Source organism: Tachypleus tridentatus, chromosome 13 (assembly GCF_004210375.1).
Source record: "Tachypleus tridentatus isolate NWPU-2018 chromosome 13, ASM421037v1, whole genome shotgun sequence".
Classification (NCBI taxonomy): Eukaryota; Metazoa; Arthropoda; class Merostomata; order Xiphosura; family Limulidae; genus Tachypleus; species Tachypleus tridentatus.
In genome coordinates this window covers 90,234,397-90,248,729 of record NC_134837.1, presented here as the reverse complement: position 1 = coordinate 90,248,729, position 14,333 = coordinate 90,234,397, and the positions used below count along the sequence as shown (strand labels likewise).

Below are 14,333 nucleotides of genomic sequence, written 5' to 3'. Positions count from 1 at the left end.
ATGGAATAAGCTGGATTATTCAGAAACCTTTACTCCTATTAACAAAAGCTTTTCCAATTCCACTTTTTTTTAATGACTTCCACACTTCCACAGTGAGTTAGTTAGTTTGTCTGTTTTTGAATTTTGCGCAAAGCTACACGAGGGCTATATGCGCTAGCCGTTCTTAATTTAGCAGTGTGAGGTTAGAGGGAAGGTAGCTAGTCATCATTACCCACCGCCAACTCTTGGATTACTCTTTTACCAGCGAATAGTGGGATTGACCGTCACATTATAACGCCACCACGGCTAAAGGGGCTAGCATGTTTTGGTGTGACGAGGATTCGAATCCTCGACCCTGAGATTACAAATCGAACGCCTTAACCCACCTGGCCATGACGGGCCGCGACCTTCGGATTACAAGTCGAGTGCCTTAACCAGCTGGCCATGCCGGGCCCCGACAGTGATATATACAGGTTTAAAATAAAATGGTTTTAGTTAATTTTTATTCAAATCTATGTTTCATTTGTTCTTAATTATGCTCTTTCTTTTGAACTACGGCTAGGCATAGCTTAGAGGTTAATATGGTCAAGTCGAACTTGTTTTAGGTCTACGCGTTGAGTGAATAAAGATTTGTAATTGTTACAATTTTAATCTTTATTGCTGCAAATATAAACACACTGGAGTCCAAATTGTATATTTTGGAGTCTTTTGACCTTTGACCCCTTAAATTACTTAAAAAGGACTAAACTACGAAAAATGTAAAAAGGTTTCTAAGCGCATTAGACAAGTTACAATCCTATCATATTTCAAAACAATCCACTGACAAATGTAGGAATGGTGGTATATTGGAAGAAAAAACAACGGAAATTCAGTAAGTCTCTCTGTGCAAACATAATTCTTACGCACTTGAATGTATTTCAGGAATAATGAAATAGAGGAAATACTAATAAGGAATCACGTTATTCATATTCGACTGGTTCAGAATTTCAGTACAAGCTGTCATCTACATGCATATAACTGTCTCTATTGTAACAATGTTTGTCTTTTTTTTTTTTTCAATTTCGCGCAAAGCTAATCGAGGACTATCTGCGCTAGCCGTCCCTAATTCAGCAGTGTAAGATTAGAGAGAAGGCAGCTGAAAGCCACTGTTTTTGAGAAAAAAATTTTTTGTTAGGGATTCGAGGTCATGCACTTTAACAACCTCGCATAAAATGCAATATGATTCTGTTACATCAATTGGCGTAAAATGTGAAATTTAAACTTTGATGTTTAAGCATTCGAGTTTGCATTCGATTTTAATGACAATTGTTCGGGGTATATTCACTCATTGTGAAATAATTAAAACCTTTCCTTGCTAGAATTATATACTGGGACAATTATTTAAATAATTCAAAGTCATTAACAATAACAACATTAGTATTTCATTAAATATTTAATTAACAATTTTACTACTTTGAATACCCTGAGTGATAAATTAATAGGAGTTTAGATTGTTGACTATGTAAAGATGAAAATTATATGACTTACGTTTATAGGACCTGTAGAAAAGTATATAACATATAGAGAAATGCTCAAATCCTCGTCACACCAAATATGTTCGCCCTTTCAGCTGTGGGGACGTCATAATATGACAGTTAATTACACTATTCGTTGGTAAAAGAGTAGCCCAAGAGTTGGCGGTAGGTGATGATGACTAGGTGCCTTCCCTCTAGTATTACACTGCTAAGTTAGGAACGGTAGCACAGATAGCCCGCGTATAGTTTTGCAAGCAATTCAAAAACAAACAAAGAAACAAATATCGAGAAATGCAAAACAAATGCAAACCTTAAAAGTAAATACGATAGAGAAAATAAATATGAGCCCAATTTACCATCAAGATGTCACTGATTAAACCGTCATTTAGATACAGTGTACATTAAAATTGCGTTCACCAAACGATCTATGAGGTATGAATCTTAACTTAGTAAAGAACAATAGTATCATAAAAATGATGAAAAATAAACTGAATGGACATTTCTTAATGTTCTCATTTCCTCGCCAGTACTTTCATTACTACAATAAATCAATATAGTATGTTGAAAATGCAGTATTAATAAAAAATACACACATTAAAAATAAGAATTCAGTAAGCTCGAACAATGTCGTATACATTTCTTATGGGATAAGCTGAACTCTTTCTATCGGCGCTAGGGCATATCTCTTATCTGTGCTTTATACACATTTTTGTCTCACCTTAAAACTGAATTAAAAAAAAAAAGAGATGAAATTTATTCTACTATTATTGTTTTGGCCAAATCCATATTTAATTTTAGTTCTATAATAATAACTATTATTGTAAATGACCCTCCGCCAAAGATTTCTTCACTTTCTCTTAATCCCCTACCACAATTTTATATGTCGAATATTTCTCTCTTTTTAAGTTAACTAAAGATTATTTAAGGAGTTTGCTACTTTCATCCCGCTAATCCAATTTCCAAAACTGAAATAAATAGTGTCCAACTGCTGCTTTATTCTGTGCTAAACCGTTTGCGTGAAAAGAACGTGCTATTAACACTCACCTCATCGTTACCCGACCTAACAAAAGCAGTGCTCTTGCCATCATGGAAAATAATACTTAATGCGAAGGAGACGAAGCCAATGTTATTCACCTTTATCAAAGTTAAACTTTTAGAAACAGGTGGTTCTCAACCCTACCTTTCAACAAGAATAAGATATTAACTGTAACCCAAGGAACTTTAAAAAATGAAAACCATCTCTCAGACCACTGGTGATAAAATTTGTGGTTTTCCACCTGGCATATTACATGATCGTCCCTAGAGACGGAAACTTAATCTACCTACTAGATCTATATTCTCTACTATCAGCACACACTTTAACCTCCACCCCACCCACACACAGTCATTCTTCTGATTCCCATATTACAAACACTCACCTCTAATATATTTACCGTCAACATCTCCTTTTGTTTCACTAAAGCAGTTACTTCAGAACCTGTTCCAAAAGGTTGTTTATAGTTAGTTTTGACATTATTTCAATTTTTTCATGGTTTCAAATTTTAACAACTTAAGTAAATTCTTGAGCTTTCAACTGCAAATGTACACACCTTACTTCCAGTGAATGCTTGTTTGCCAAAATAGATGGCATTAATTTGGGGCACCTCTTGAATCAACCTTGGCTCAATTATTCCTTTGTCACTATGTGCAACAAGGGCTAGACAATTACCTTGTCGAATTAAAATCGTTTCGCTGTAGAAGATATGTAGATGAAACTTTTGTGGGTATTCACCCAAAACCTATGAACTGAAGTTTTAAAATATTTAAACTCACATCACCCCAATAAAAATATTTGATGTAAATCAAAACAATCTGTCCTTTCTTCAGTAATTCGTGATACCTACGTTATTCAAAATAACATTTCACAAAGAAACTTTCACTGTTCCCTAAACAAGCTTTGCTATTTTTAACCCTTCTTAATATAAACTAATTATTGTCACATGTTATTACATTTGTTTCTCATATTGAACACTGAAATTGTCAGGGATGTGTCTGCACGTTCAAATCCCATTAAGACTAAGAGATGTTAGATTAGAATGAATGTGTGTCAGAGGACAGTTTGAGTTTTGTAAATAATTAAGCCATTCTGTTTTTTTTCAGCAGAATGTTGTTCCCTTCTACAAAGCATGTGATAATTACGTTTGATTTCAAAGTGGGCAATGTCTTTGAATGGTCTTCCCAAATGAAAATTCAGTAAAACGTTTTGAATATATACAGGAGGAATGTCTTAGAAGATGAGATCACAGTTTTCCATTCGTTAATGAACAGTCGAACTTCCGAATCATCACTGGAAATTAACAGCACAAGACGCCTGTCGGTAAAAAGTGGAGACTGTACTGTCAGAAATGCCACAGTTATTCAGACTAGGAGTGGTACTACGTTGTGGGTGTGCTAAGTGCCGATTAACTGATAGCGAAAATTGTCGTAGAATAAAGAGGGCGCTACTTATCTCTGAGTAGTATCTGTTGATACTGACACATACCATATTTACTTGTTTTCTCATCACTTGTGATAGAAACAATTAATATAACTTAGTGTGTTAATAATATATATATATATATTTTTTTTTTTTAACAAAATTCTAATAAGTGACATTTACGGTCATGGTGAGCTTAACACTCACACGAAGTAATCAGTATCGTTTTCGTGGAAAGAAAGATGTTTGGACATTTCTCGCATGTCAGTTAATACCACAAATGTAAAGTAAGACATAAACTGACAAGGTTTAGATGTTCTAAACTCTTGTTTTGTGTGACATGTTGGGCAACTCTATATTCTATGATCTTTTCGATACGTTACATCAAAATGATAAAATGACTTGAAACACTAAAACAAATGTTGGTATTACAATATTTTAAAATTAACTGTCTACCCTGGTAGATTTTGTAACCCTTTTCAAAAATCCATGAAAATGCCTATATGTAAGAATCACATGTGGCTATAATCGACAGGTGACAACTTGTACTAAATGTTCTCATCCGTAGCGATTAATCTTCATTAACACTCTTGAAACTTGCTCATAAAGTAACATAAAAAAGAAAATGAAAGCATTAAAGCGTTTTCACTACGTTATGTACAAACAAACAAACAAACTTTTTTCTTTGTATATTAAACACAAACAACTTCATTCAGTGTCACCAAATGTTTTAAAAAATTAACTATTGTTTGAACACTTCTTCGCATGCTTTCTTTGGAATCGGAAGAGAGCAGTTTAATTTCATGATTCGTATATGCTGGTTATCTATACGGGATTAAATTATACTAAGAACAATAGTAAAATTCCGGAAAATATTATGTTACTGATCTTAGGCGGAATGAAATAGAGATATGTATAGCATCTAAAATAAAATCAAGAAATTTATACAGGCGGTTTCATAACAATGTGATGGTAAATGAACATCTGGTATTAGGAAACGAAAAAAATACACTATATTTCACCACTTCCGGACACCAGCATTCTGTTTTAAAAATAAAAAGAGTGAGGGAGCGGACGTTAACATTCATTCCCTTCGAGAACTGAAACAAAAAAAACTCTCTGTCTACTAAAGTTTGGGTAGGTATAAATACTTTAGGTTACAAATGTCTTTCATGTCAAAAATATACTTCTTCTAAGAACAACCACCTTTATGAAACACCACATAACATAATAAAGGTTAATATGATACGTATGTAAGGAAAAAAAAAAAAATCATTTATGAGACAGGAAACAGCTGTTACGATATGTTGGATAATTCAAGTTTAGCGCCACTAAAGTATGTCAGAGCGTATTCTAATGACACGACAAATATAAGAATATCAACAATCCATGTAGATGACGTTACCAATTACAATCAAGAACACAGCAAGAGCAAACAGGTTGTGAGAATTTAGTAACGATTGCAGACATACTGGGCTGTGAACTGGTTTCTCAATTGCCGATCAAACAGTCAGCGTGTGTAACAACGACATAATTCTGGACCTAGCTCTCAAAGAACATTGCTTAAACTGCGCCAGTTATTAAAATTTATTCACTTGTGAGTAAATAAAGCTAACATATAATATTAAATATATATTAGTGTCAAAACTTGTTGTTAGCAAAAAAAAAAAAATAGTTACTCTTATTATAATTTAAGCATACAATATTAGTACAAAACTATTGTGACGAATACAGAAAAGAAAAAGGCAAAGCAGAATTATTGTGAAGGAGCAAAATATGCTGTTATAATGTTAAAAAATGCTTAAGACTTGATACTGAATAGTGTATTTTAAAATGTCAGTACATGTACCTTACAAGACAAATCTTATTTACAAATCAAGTGTAAATTAAAGTGATTTTCCTCAATATAAATTATTATTATTGTAAACTCTTATATATATATATATATATATGATTTAATTTATTCAATTCGTTTTTTTTTTTTTTTTTTTACCATTACTTTGTGTTGTACGCTTAGTAGTTGGATTGGGACTAATGTAAAATTCGTAAACCTTGTAAAATATTGGGATTTATATATTTTGGTTTGTATCATACAATGACTTTAAATAAACCCAATTATAACTAATTATTAAATAAGATACATTAAATAAGGAGCTACTTTTAATCTCCCTGACCCGAAATTAATGCTTATTATATACATATAAACCAACATTTTTTATCTGGTGAAATATAGCACGAGAGTCAAAAATCTAGTTTGCCTTGAGCGCTGCCATTTAATTTTGTTGTCAATTATACAAGTTTCAGTGAGTAATAAATGAAGCTTTTTGAAAAGAAGTCAGTCAAACAGCGGTGCTATATTGCATGGATATATATTTTACTTAAAAAAACAAAAAAGGTGTGACAACTCTACCGTGAAGTTGACAAAGAAAATTAGCCACGTTTCGTAACACTTTCGTCAACACAGTGTTATGTTTCACTACTTAAGATAAATACCAACGCAGAATTGGTCTGAAGATTCGACTGTACAACATACTTGTTTATTGTCTTGAAGGGCCATAGTCACTAATATTATATGCTTAAATATGTTAAGCAGGATCTACTGATTGATTGTTGTTATTCCGACCACATCTTAACAATTTAATGCGAAAAAATTTAACGAAAACAATTTAACGAAACAAATATCAAAATTATGAGAGAAAATATATACACAACTTACTTTTAGTACACACTTTCCAACTTGCTCGTCTTCCTTAATCGTTATATTATAAAAACTTTGATCGAATATAGGCTCGTTATCGCTGACATCTCCGATCCTAACTATGACAGTAGCACTGGAAGATAAGGGAGGTGACCCTCCATCAGAAGCCACCACTACAACCTGGGGAGTTGGGTTCGTTTCGCAATCGATTTGTCTTCTTGTAGTAATAAGGCCTGTTTTGTTATCAATCTGAAACCATTTCGAGTCGGTTTGTGGCGTATCTTGAATAGAATATATGATATCAGAATTGTTTCCTTCGTCGCGATCCACAGCAGATAGATGAAATACCGATGTTCCGGGGTCTGCAACTTCCAGTACATCTGCATAATACAGTGTGCGATCAAATTCTGGAGCATTGTCATTCGTATCGGTAACTGCCAGTTCAAATGATCGAGAAGTATTCAGTGGAGGATTCCCCTGGTCAGTGGCTTTGACAGTCATTGTGTAAGTAGGTTTGACCTCTCTATCTAATGGACGAGAAACTACTACTAGATAAACAATGTTATCTTGTGTGGTCAACCCAAAATGACCATTGCCACCGTTTAAAGTTACGTTAGTATTTGCATATTCTTCTTTTGAATCGGGGTCATTCACACTAATTCTCGCAACATATTCTCCAGGACTCGCGCTTTCAGAAATTTTTGGAGAGGCGTCGTCACTAAGAAAGATAAGATTGATTGTTGGTTGGTTGTCATTGACATCTGTGACTCGGATGGATACAAATGCTGTGGTCTCCAAAGGCTGAGCTCCATTGTCTTGCGCTACAACAACTAATTCGTGCACATCATGGGATTCGAAATCTAATGGTTTATTAACAAAAATTACTCCAGTTTTAGAATCGATCATGAAATATTTTTCTCTGTCACTTTGGCGTCTGTTTATAGAATAAGAAATGTTCCCGTTTTCTTCAGTATCGGTATCAGTAGCAAAGACTCGTAACACACTGGTACCAATAGTTGCATTCTCAGCAACAGTAGCAAAATAACGGCTCTGATTAAATATTGGCTGATTATCGTTCACGTCTTGAATAGTAATATTTACCCTCATTGTGCCTTTGGTCGGCGGAATTCCACCATCAAATGCCTCAATCACTAGACTATAGAAAGGAGTTGTTTCACGGTCCAAAAAGCCATTAATTTGTAGATCTAGATATAAAACATCGTCTTTTTCGCGATGTGACGAAAGGCGAAATGCGTTGTTTATGTTTCCAGATATAATTTCATATCTTTGAGTATTGAAAATTCCTAGATCACGATCTTTGGCGGGATTCAGTGTGCGTTTCACATCACGCGGGGTATTTTCTGGAAAAGCAATAGTCATCATCGGAGTTGGAAACTCTGGGGCATTATCATTTTCATCTATCACCTTAATCGTGACTCGAATATTTTCTCCGCTCAGAGGAATGGCAACGAAGGAATAATAGCTGCGCATCTCGCGGTCCAAAACGATACTTGTCCTAATCTCGCCAGTTGATTGGTCGATATGGAGATCAGAATCAACCGCACTTCCAGGCACAGGAACAATTAAATATGGTGGTTGGGGCGGTTTTGGTTTACGGTAGATCTTTTGCCCAATGAATCCAATTGTCGTACCAATGCCTACCCCTTCGGAAATTTCGAATTCTTGGAGATATTCTCCGTTACACTCCAGAAAAAGTGTTAAAAAGAGTATTAAATAAATCACATAAAAATATTTCCAATATTTTCTGATGGCCATCATGGCAAACTTTTATTACTTCTCTTTGACCCAAACAAACGTCAACGGGCCAAGAAATGTTTAACGTTTCGACCCATATAAAAACACCACCAATCTTTCTTTAATCTTTATTAATCAGTGCGTGAAAAATTGGGTTGGCTCCGAATCAAGAACTCTTTTTTATTTTCATCGTTATAAAAAAACATCCTTATTACTATGATGAAGTAATACACCCAGCTGAGGTCAACGTCCTTAGTAGAGTCCTGGAAAGAAAAGAAATGTATACATATATATATATATATACTCTACCTTTTAAAGATAAAGTTACTACGTGATATGTCTTCAATAAAGATAAGGTTACTGCGTGATATGTCTTCATTGAAATGTACACTCCTGAAGTATCTTCTGAGTAAAGTCTGTGTGTACAAAAGAAAACGATTAAGGGCTACCTGCTGCAGTAAATGCATACTGCACTGCTGTAATGCATTATAATAGTTAGTAGGCTGTATATTTTACTAGGTAGGTCAGGTCTTTACTTTCGTGACCAACGTGTTTATAAGGAAAAGAAGTTGAGAGGCGTGTATGCTTTCGTACGTGAGTTCACATGAGCTCAAATTAAAGAACAGATATCATATGTACGGTGTGTGTAGCCCATACGCACTGAGTAACTTATAATCTCAAAAACAAATACGTTTTACGACACTTCACAAAAAAATTATATATACACTTATACATACATACTCGATATTATACTGTTTTGTCAAAAGAAATCACCATGTTTCAAGAAAATTGTAATGTAAACGTGCGAACAAAATATTTGAAACTTTATACAAACAACAGACAACTGTATAGTTAAATAGTTAATTATTATTCGCGAGTTATGAAGGTGCTAACATAAGTTCGCCAAAAACAACACATTTTATTATACTATTTCTACAGGGAGTTAATTAATTGCACACTGTTTGAACGATCTGTACGTAAAAATACAGTGGCATGTCGCTGCAAATAGAACATAACATCAGGAATAACGACGACAACCTAATTCTGACATGGATAGTTACTACTGATCTAATATATTAAAGCTTTCACCAAAGAAATCTAGTATTAATGTATTAGCATAACAAAATTTATTTATTAAGTGATGTATAACCGAATGACGTAACAATTGGAAGAAGTAAGTCCTACAATTTTGTTCTTGGAAACGGAAACTCCTGCAGATGAGCGTTTACGACAGCAGTAAACTCCGCAACTATATCTTAAACGAATTCGGATCAATGTCTTTCCCGCAACTTAAATTCTGTGGTTAGAAAAGAACCTTCTGGACCCGAAATAGTTGCCAGAAAGCTGAACACATCTCTTATAACGGTTACTGAGAAGAAGAAGTAGGATTTGAACTTGAAAAAGGTTCTCTACTTTATTTTAATAAAAGTTTTAATAGCCATAACAGCCGTCTTGAGATACATTTTTACTTCAAGTACGTTTCTCGTCATAACGAGTCTTATAGACATACCTAAAGGTCAACTACTCTTTTCAGGAGAAAAACAGCCAAAGAAAAGAATCACACACATAGCTAGCACTGAAACAAAATTTAACGGGTTTGTGATCTACTTAGTAGTGTTGGAAGCTATTATTAGTTTGTCCAGACATATAGTTTAAGGCTGATCTCACTATCTTTCACAGAGGCTTCTCTAAAATGTTTAATAATATTACGTAATCAATGACGTTAGAAAGGAAACGACTGATGCTGAAGAAAGTACTAGAAAGGGCAGCACAAAGTTTTTAATTATATTAAATTCAGGATACTGTCTTAAAAATACATATTTACATTTAAAATTAATAAATTGTGACTTTCAGATGTTGATTTTGTATCCATTCCATAAACTTTTCAACTTAGTACCAACCTACTTAATATCTTGCCGCAAATCTATATACTGGCTATTTAATATAATACTAATTATTTGAAATATTGATGTACATATATTCGCTGTTTACTTAATATGTAATGCCATATATATATATATACTGATCAATGAACCATTCAATGGCTGCATATATACATAGTGGTTGGCTGGAATATAACAGCTGACTAAAATATACTATAAATAGTATATAATGATAAACCTGTATTCTATTTAGAAGACATCTTAAATTCACATATTATTTAACATATTGAAATATTATTAAAACATGTGTATATTAAACAAGTTTGGAGTTTTTGTTTCTTTTGTTGTTTTTTGCATAGCGATGTTTTCTAATTATGCTCTACTACTGTCTGTTAATTCCTAATGAAGTATTTTTGAATTAATTTCTCAAAGTTTCTGTAGCACAGTCTTTTTAAAAAGTTACATTATGTAACTTTGCTCTTAGAAATTAATCTTTTTATTGTTTTAATATTATTTTAGGTGTCTTTCAAACCTACCAGAATCTACTTCTTTCTCGTGCCACAGTGCTGCTACTTAATATTATATAGAGAATTTTAGTAAATTTCGTCATCTCCTACACTTCTGTTTCATATTTTCTTTTCCGGAAGTTTGTTGAACTTTATAGATTACATGTTAGTTCATATATTCCAATTACTTATGTCTGGAAAACTCTACCAGTTTATCAATATATTACGTGAAATGTTTTCACTTTCGCATTCCGTTTTTTAACAGTTGGAAGCTGTATATTTTAAAACGCCTATATTTTACATATAATATATGCATTTGTGCTTACAAACAAAAACAAGTTCCTGTTGATTTTTGTAATTTCAGAAGTGGAAGTCAATTTGAACGGTTTTGGAAACCACTTATTGCAGTTAACGTAAAATGTAATTACTTAATAAGGAAAATTTTAATATATATTGGCTCCGTCGTAATTTTTATACGTGATATTATTTTGCGTCATAATTCAGAGTATAATCGTTCTAACTTAATTATATTATTGGATAAATTTAAAAAATAATTGTTTCAAGTCTAAATGACATATTAAAGACATTTTTAGCAATTTATATATGACGTCTATGAATATATCACCTATCACCTAGTTTCCAAATTAACATGAATATTAAAAATGTGGCTCTATTTACTTTATAAAGAAACTATTTCGCTTTGTGGTTATAATCAATAAGATCTATAACTTAAAAGGTTGGTCACATGTGTATTTATGAGTAATAAAATATTTAATTATTTTGTTATGTGGTAATGTACTACATCTGAAAGAAACTTCAAAATATTCTTAGTTCTTGGAATATTCAAGTTATAAAGACGAAATTTTAATTTCAAATTAGCTTCTACGTGTATGCAGCTATAGATATCAAAAGTTTTCAAAATGATGAAGTGCATTGTCAGCTTCCAACAACCGTGACAAAATAACAAACTTGATGAATCAATATTAGTTTGATTGAAAAATTACGTTTTAGTCACCATAAGTGACACAAAACCATGCTATAAAGTTTCTTTGATCAAATAAGTTTCGAAAGCAACCATGTGCAATTAGTGCCCTATAGTATATAATGCTTACAAATCGTCCACTTATAACTGTGCTTCTCAGTTTAATTACTTAACTTATTCTATATCACTATAGACCAATAGAGCTGATTTGATAAAATCAAATATGTATATATTTTCTCACATACTTTTTATAATGTCTCTCTTAAACTCTCTGTGGGCTAAAGCAGTCAGTTATCCTTCAAAAATAAGTCTTGCTTTGGGCACTATAGAGAAAAAAAGAAGTCTAATGGCAGATAGGATACATTTAGTATTCTACAGTTAACTGTATGCTACTTCATGCCAATTTCCCCCTATCTCCCCTTGATTTCCCCACCCATCAGGGCCCTCTTACTCTAAGCCATATCAAAAACGTCTGGTTAGTGTCTCAGCAATACGTTTCCGTCCACTGGACTAATAATGTCTGTAATGAATAACTACCATCGAACAAGTTTCTATTCATTCTTTCTTCAGTACATATTTTGCTTTTGATACTTTGTAAAGACTTGAGGAAGAAAAATGATTAGAACATAGCATAATCCTTTTTTATTTTCTTCTACTTTTCAGAGGTCATATTAAAGATAGAAAAAAAAACAAAACATGAGGCACTGAAAATATAGCAAAACGTTTCCTATGCAGAATGAGCGACCAATAATATTTCTGTTTTTGTTTTAGATTTTCTGGATTTGTAGCTGCAATCTTTTTTATATTCTGTTATGATTTTCATAACATAATAGATAGGCTGGAACTGCGTTATTGTCGTCAGCTGTTGAAAATTTGTCATAAATTGTGGTTATTTCATTTATTGGAACAATAATGGTAAAACATTTATCAGATATATATAAATCCTACATTATGGTAAGTTACTTAGAAAAAAGCATATACGATATGTAGACTGCAGGTTTAAAACTTTTGTTGTCAAATGAAATGAAAAGGTGGCCTTTTTTATTTGACTCTCTGCTTCCTAATGATCATAACGTGCGTATACAGTTTGAAAGAAACTATTACTTACTGCTACATACAAAGCGATATACTCTCATGAAGATATTTTTGAAATAATATAAATAAACGTATACAAATATATATATATTATATATGCATATATTATATTAGATTGGTGTAGGCTTTTGACGAATATTAATCTAATAAAACCTTAGGTGAATGGATTTTTTTACAAGTTTCACTTGTGTATACATACAACAAAAACAAAGAGCTCAGTAATAAAAGAATTTTTTTAAAATAGTTCAGTATAGTTAAATAACAATCAGGTAGTATCACATATATAGTTGAAAGCATTTGAAGTTAATATCTACAGTATTTATTTCACGAGACGTTTGATTCAGTTTTCCTAAGTAATTTAAAAAATAATTCCTAACCCTAAATTACCGCAAGAAAAAGTGCACAGCGTGAACATAATACAGGTTTCTTATACTTTACATAAAACTTGTGAGTATCCTCTTCCCTTCAGTAGGTCGCAACAAACTAGACGTCTTGTCGGATGGTTGGCCAAGAGTTCAGACACAGTTCCAGCGGATCTAATCGAAAGATTTGCCGTCAGTTTTACAATAGTGCTACACAGAACCTTAAAAATTAGAATCTAGCAGATATAAAACAAGGAAAACTTATTCTTCCCTTAAATAAAATGAAGTCTTTTACTACGTATTCCATTGAGTTCTGTACATTAATCCCTCGACATCGCAAGTGTTACGTTGCCGGGGTCTTACTGTAACTGCAGGCGTTCTGAAATATAAATACACTTCTTGAAGGATGACAGTTTGACGCCACACGCGAAACCTCGAGTGAATAAGTTTACAAAAATTCGTGTCTTGTTAGGCTTACTTCCAGGCAAATATCTCAGTTATATTCATTATCATAAATAGCTAAATATAAAACTTATCAGGTGGACACCTCCGGTTTCTAGAACCTAGCAATAGGACCTTACAGCTAACGCTTTATTTCAGGAGTTAGCTAGGTGCTGCACACTTGGTCACGCACATACCACCCCTTCAGATTTCTCAAACTTCTTAGCCAATCAGCGAGTGGAAACTTAGTGAGCGGCAAACAACCGAACTACTAGAGGAGGAATAATGCTCTAGGCCATATAGTGACAGAGTTGAGAAGTGGAAGATATTTTATTTTTGTCTTGGTTTACATGTGGTTTCCACAAAACACAGGAGTTCTCGAGCAGATGTATCTGTCCCATAGGTTTGTGCCTTGTGACCACTAAAATCCAATACCAGTTAATATGCAAAAAACAACCCAGAGCTGACTGACATTGTGCTACTCAGTCAAGTCAACATAACGAACTTACAGGAACCTTTCCATTCATCATATGGGCTTCAATATAACAAAAATAACCAACTAAGGTAAAAGTTAAAATGATACCTTCTGTTTTCCCCAGTTTTCTTTTGATTATTTTATAATTATAACTTAAATATGTATGTATATATATATACAGTTATAAT

At 33.1% G+C, this 14,333-nt stretch overlaps 1 protein-coding gene across 1 annotated transcript in view; it reads right to left on the bottom strand.

Moving 5' to 3' along the window:
* Positions 1-14,045, bottom strand: part of LOC143237452 (protein dachsous-like) — a 137,913-nt gene extending 123,868 nt beyond the window's left edge. Inside the window, 2 exon segments of the mRNA XM_076476716.1 lie at positions 6,665-8,664; positions 13,306-14,045. Coding sequence (XP_076332831.1) covers positions 6,665-8,422 — 1,758 coding nt within the window. The 5' untranslated portion in view covers positions 8,423-8,664; positions 13,306-14,045.
* Positions 14,046-14,333: the final 288 nt, after the last annotated feature.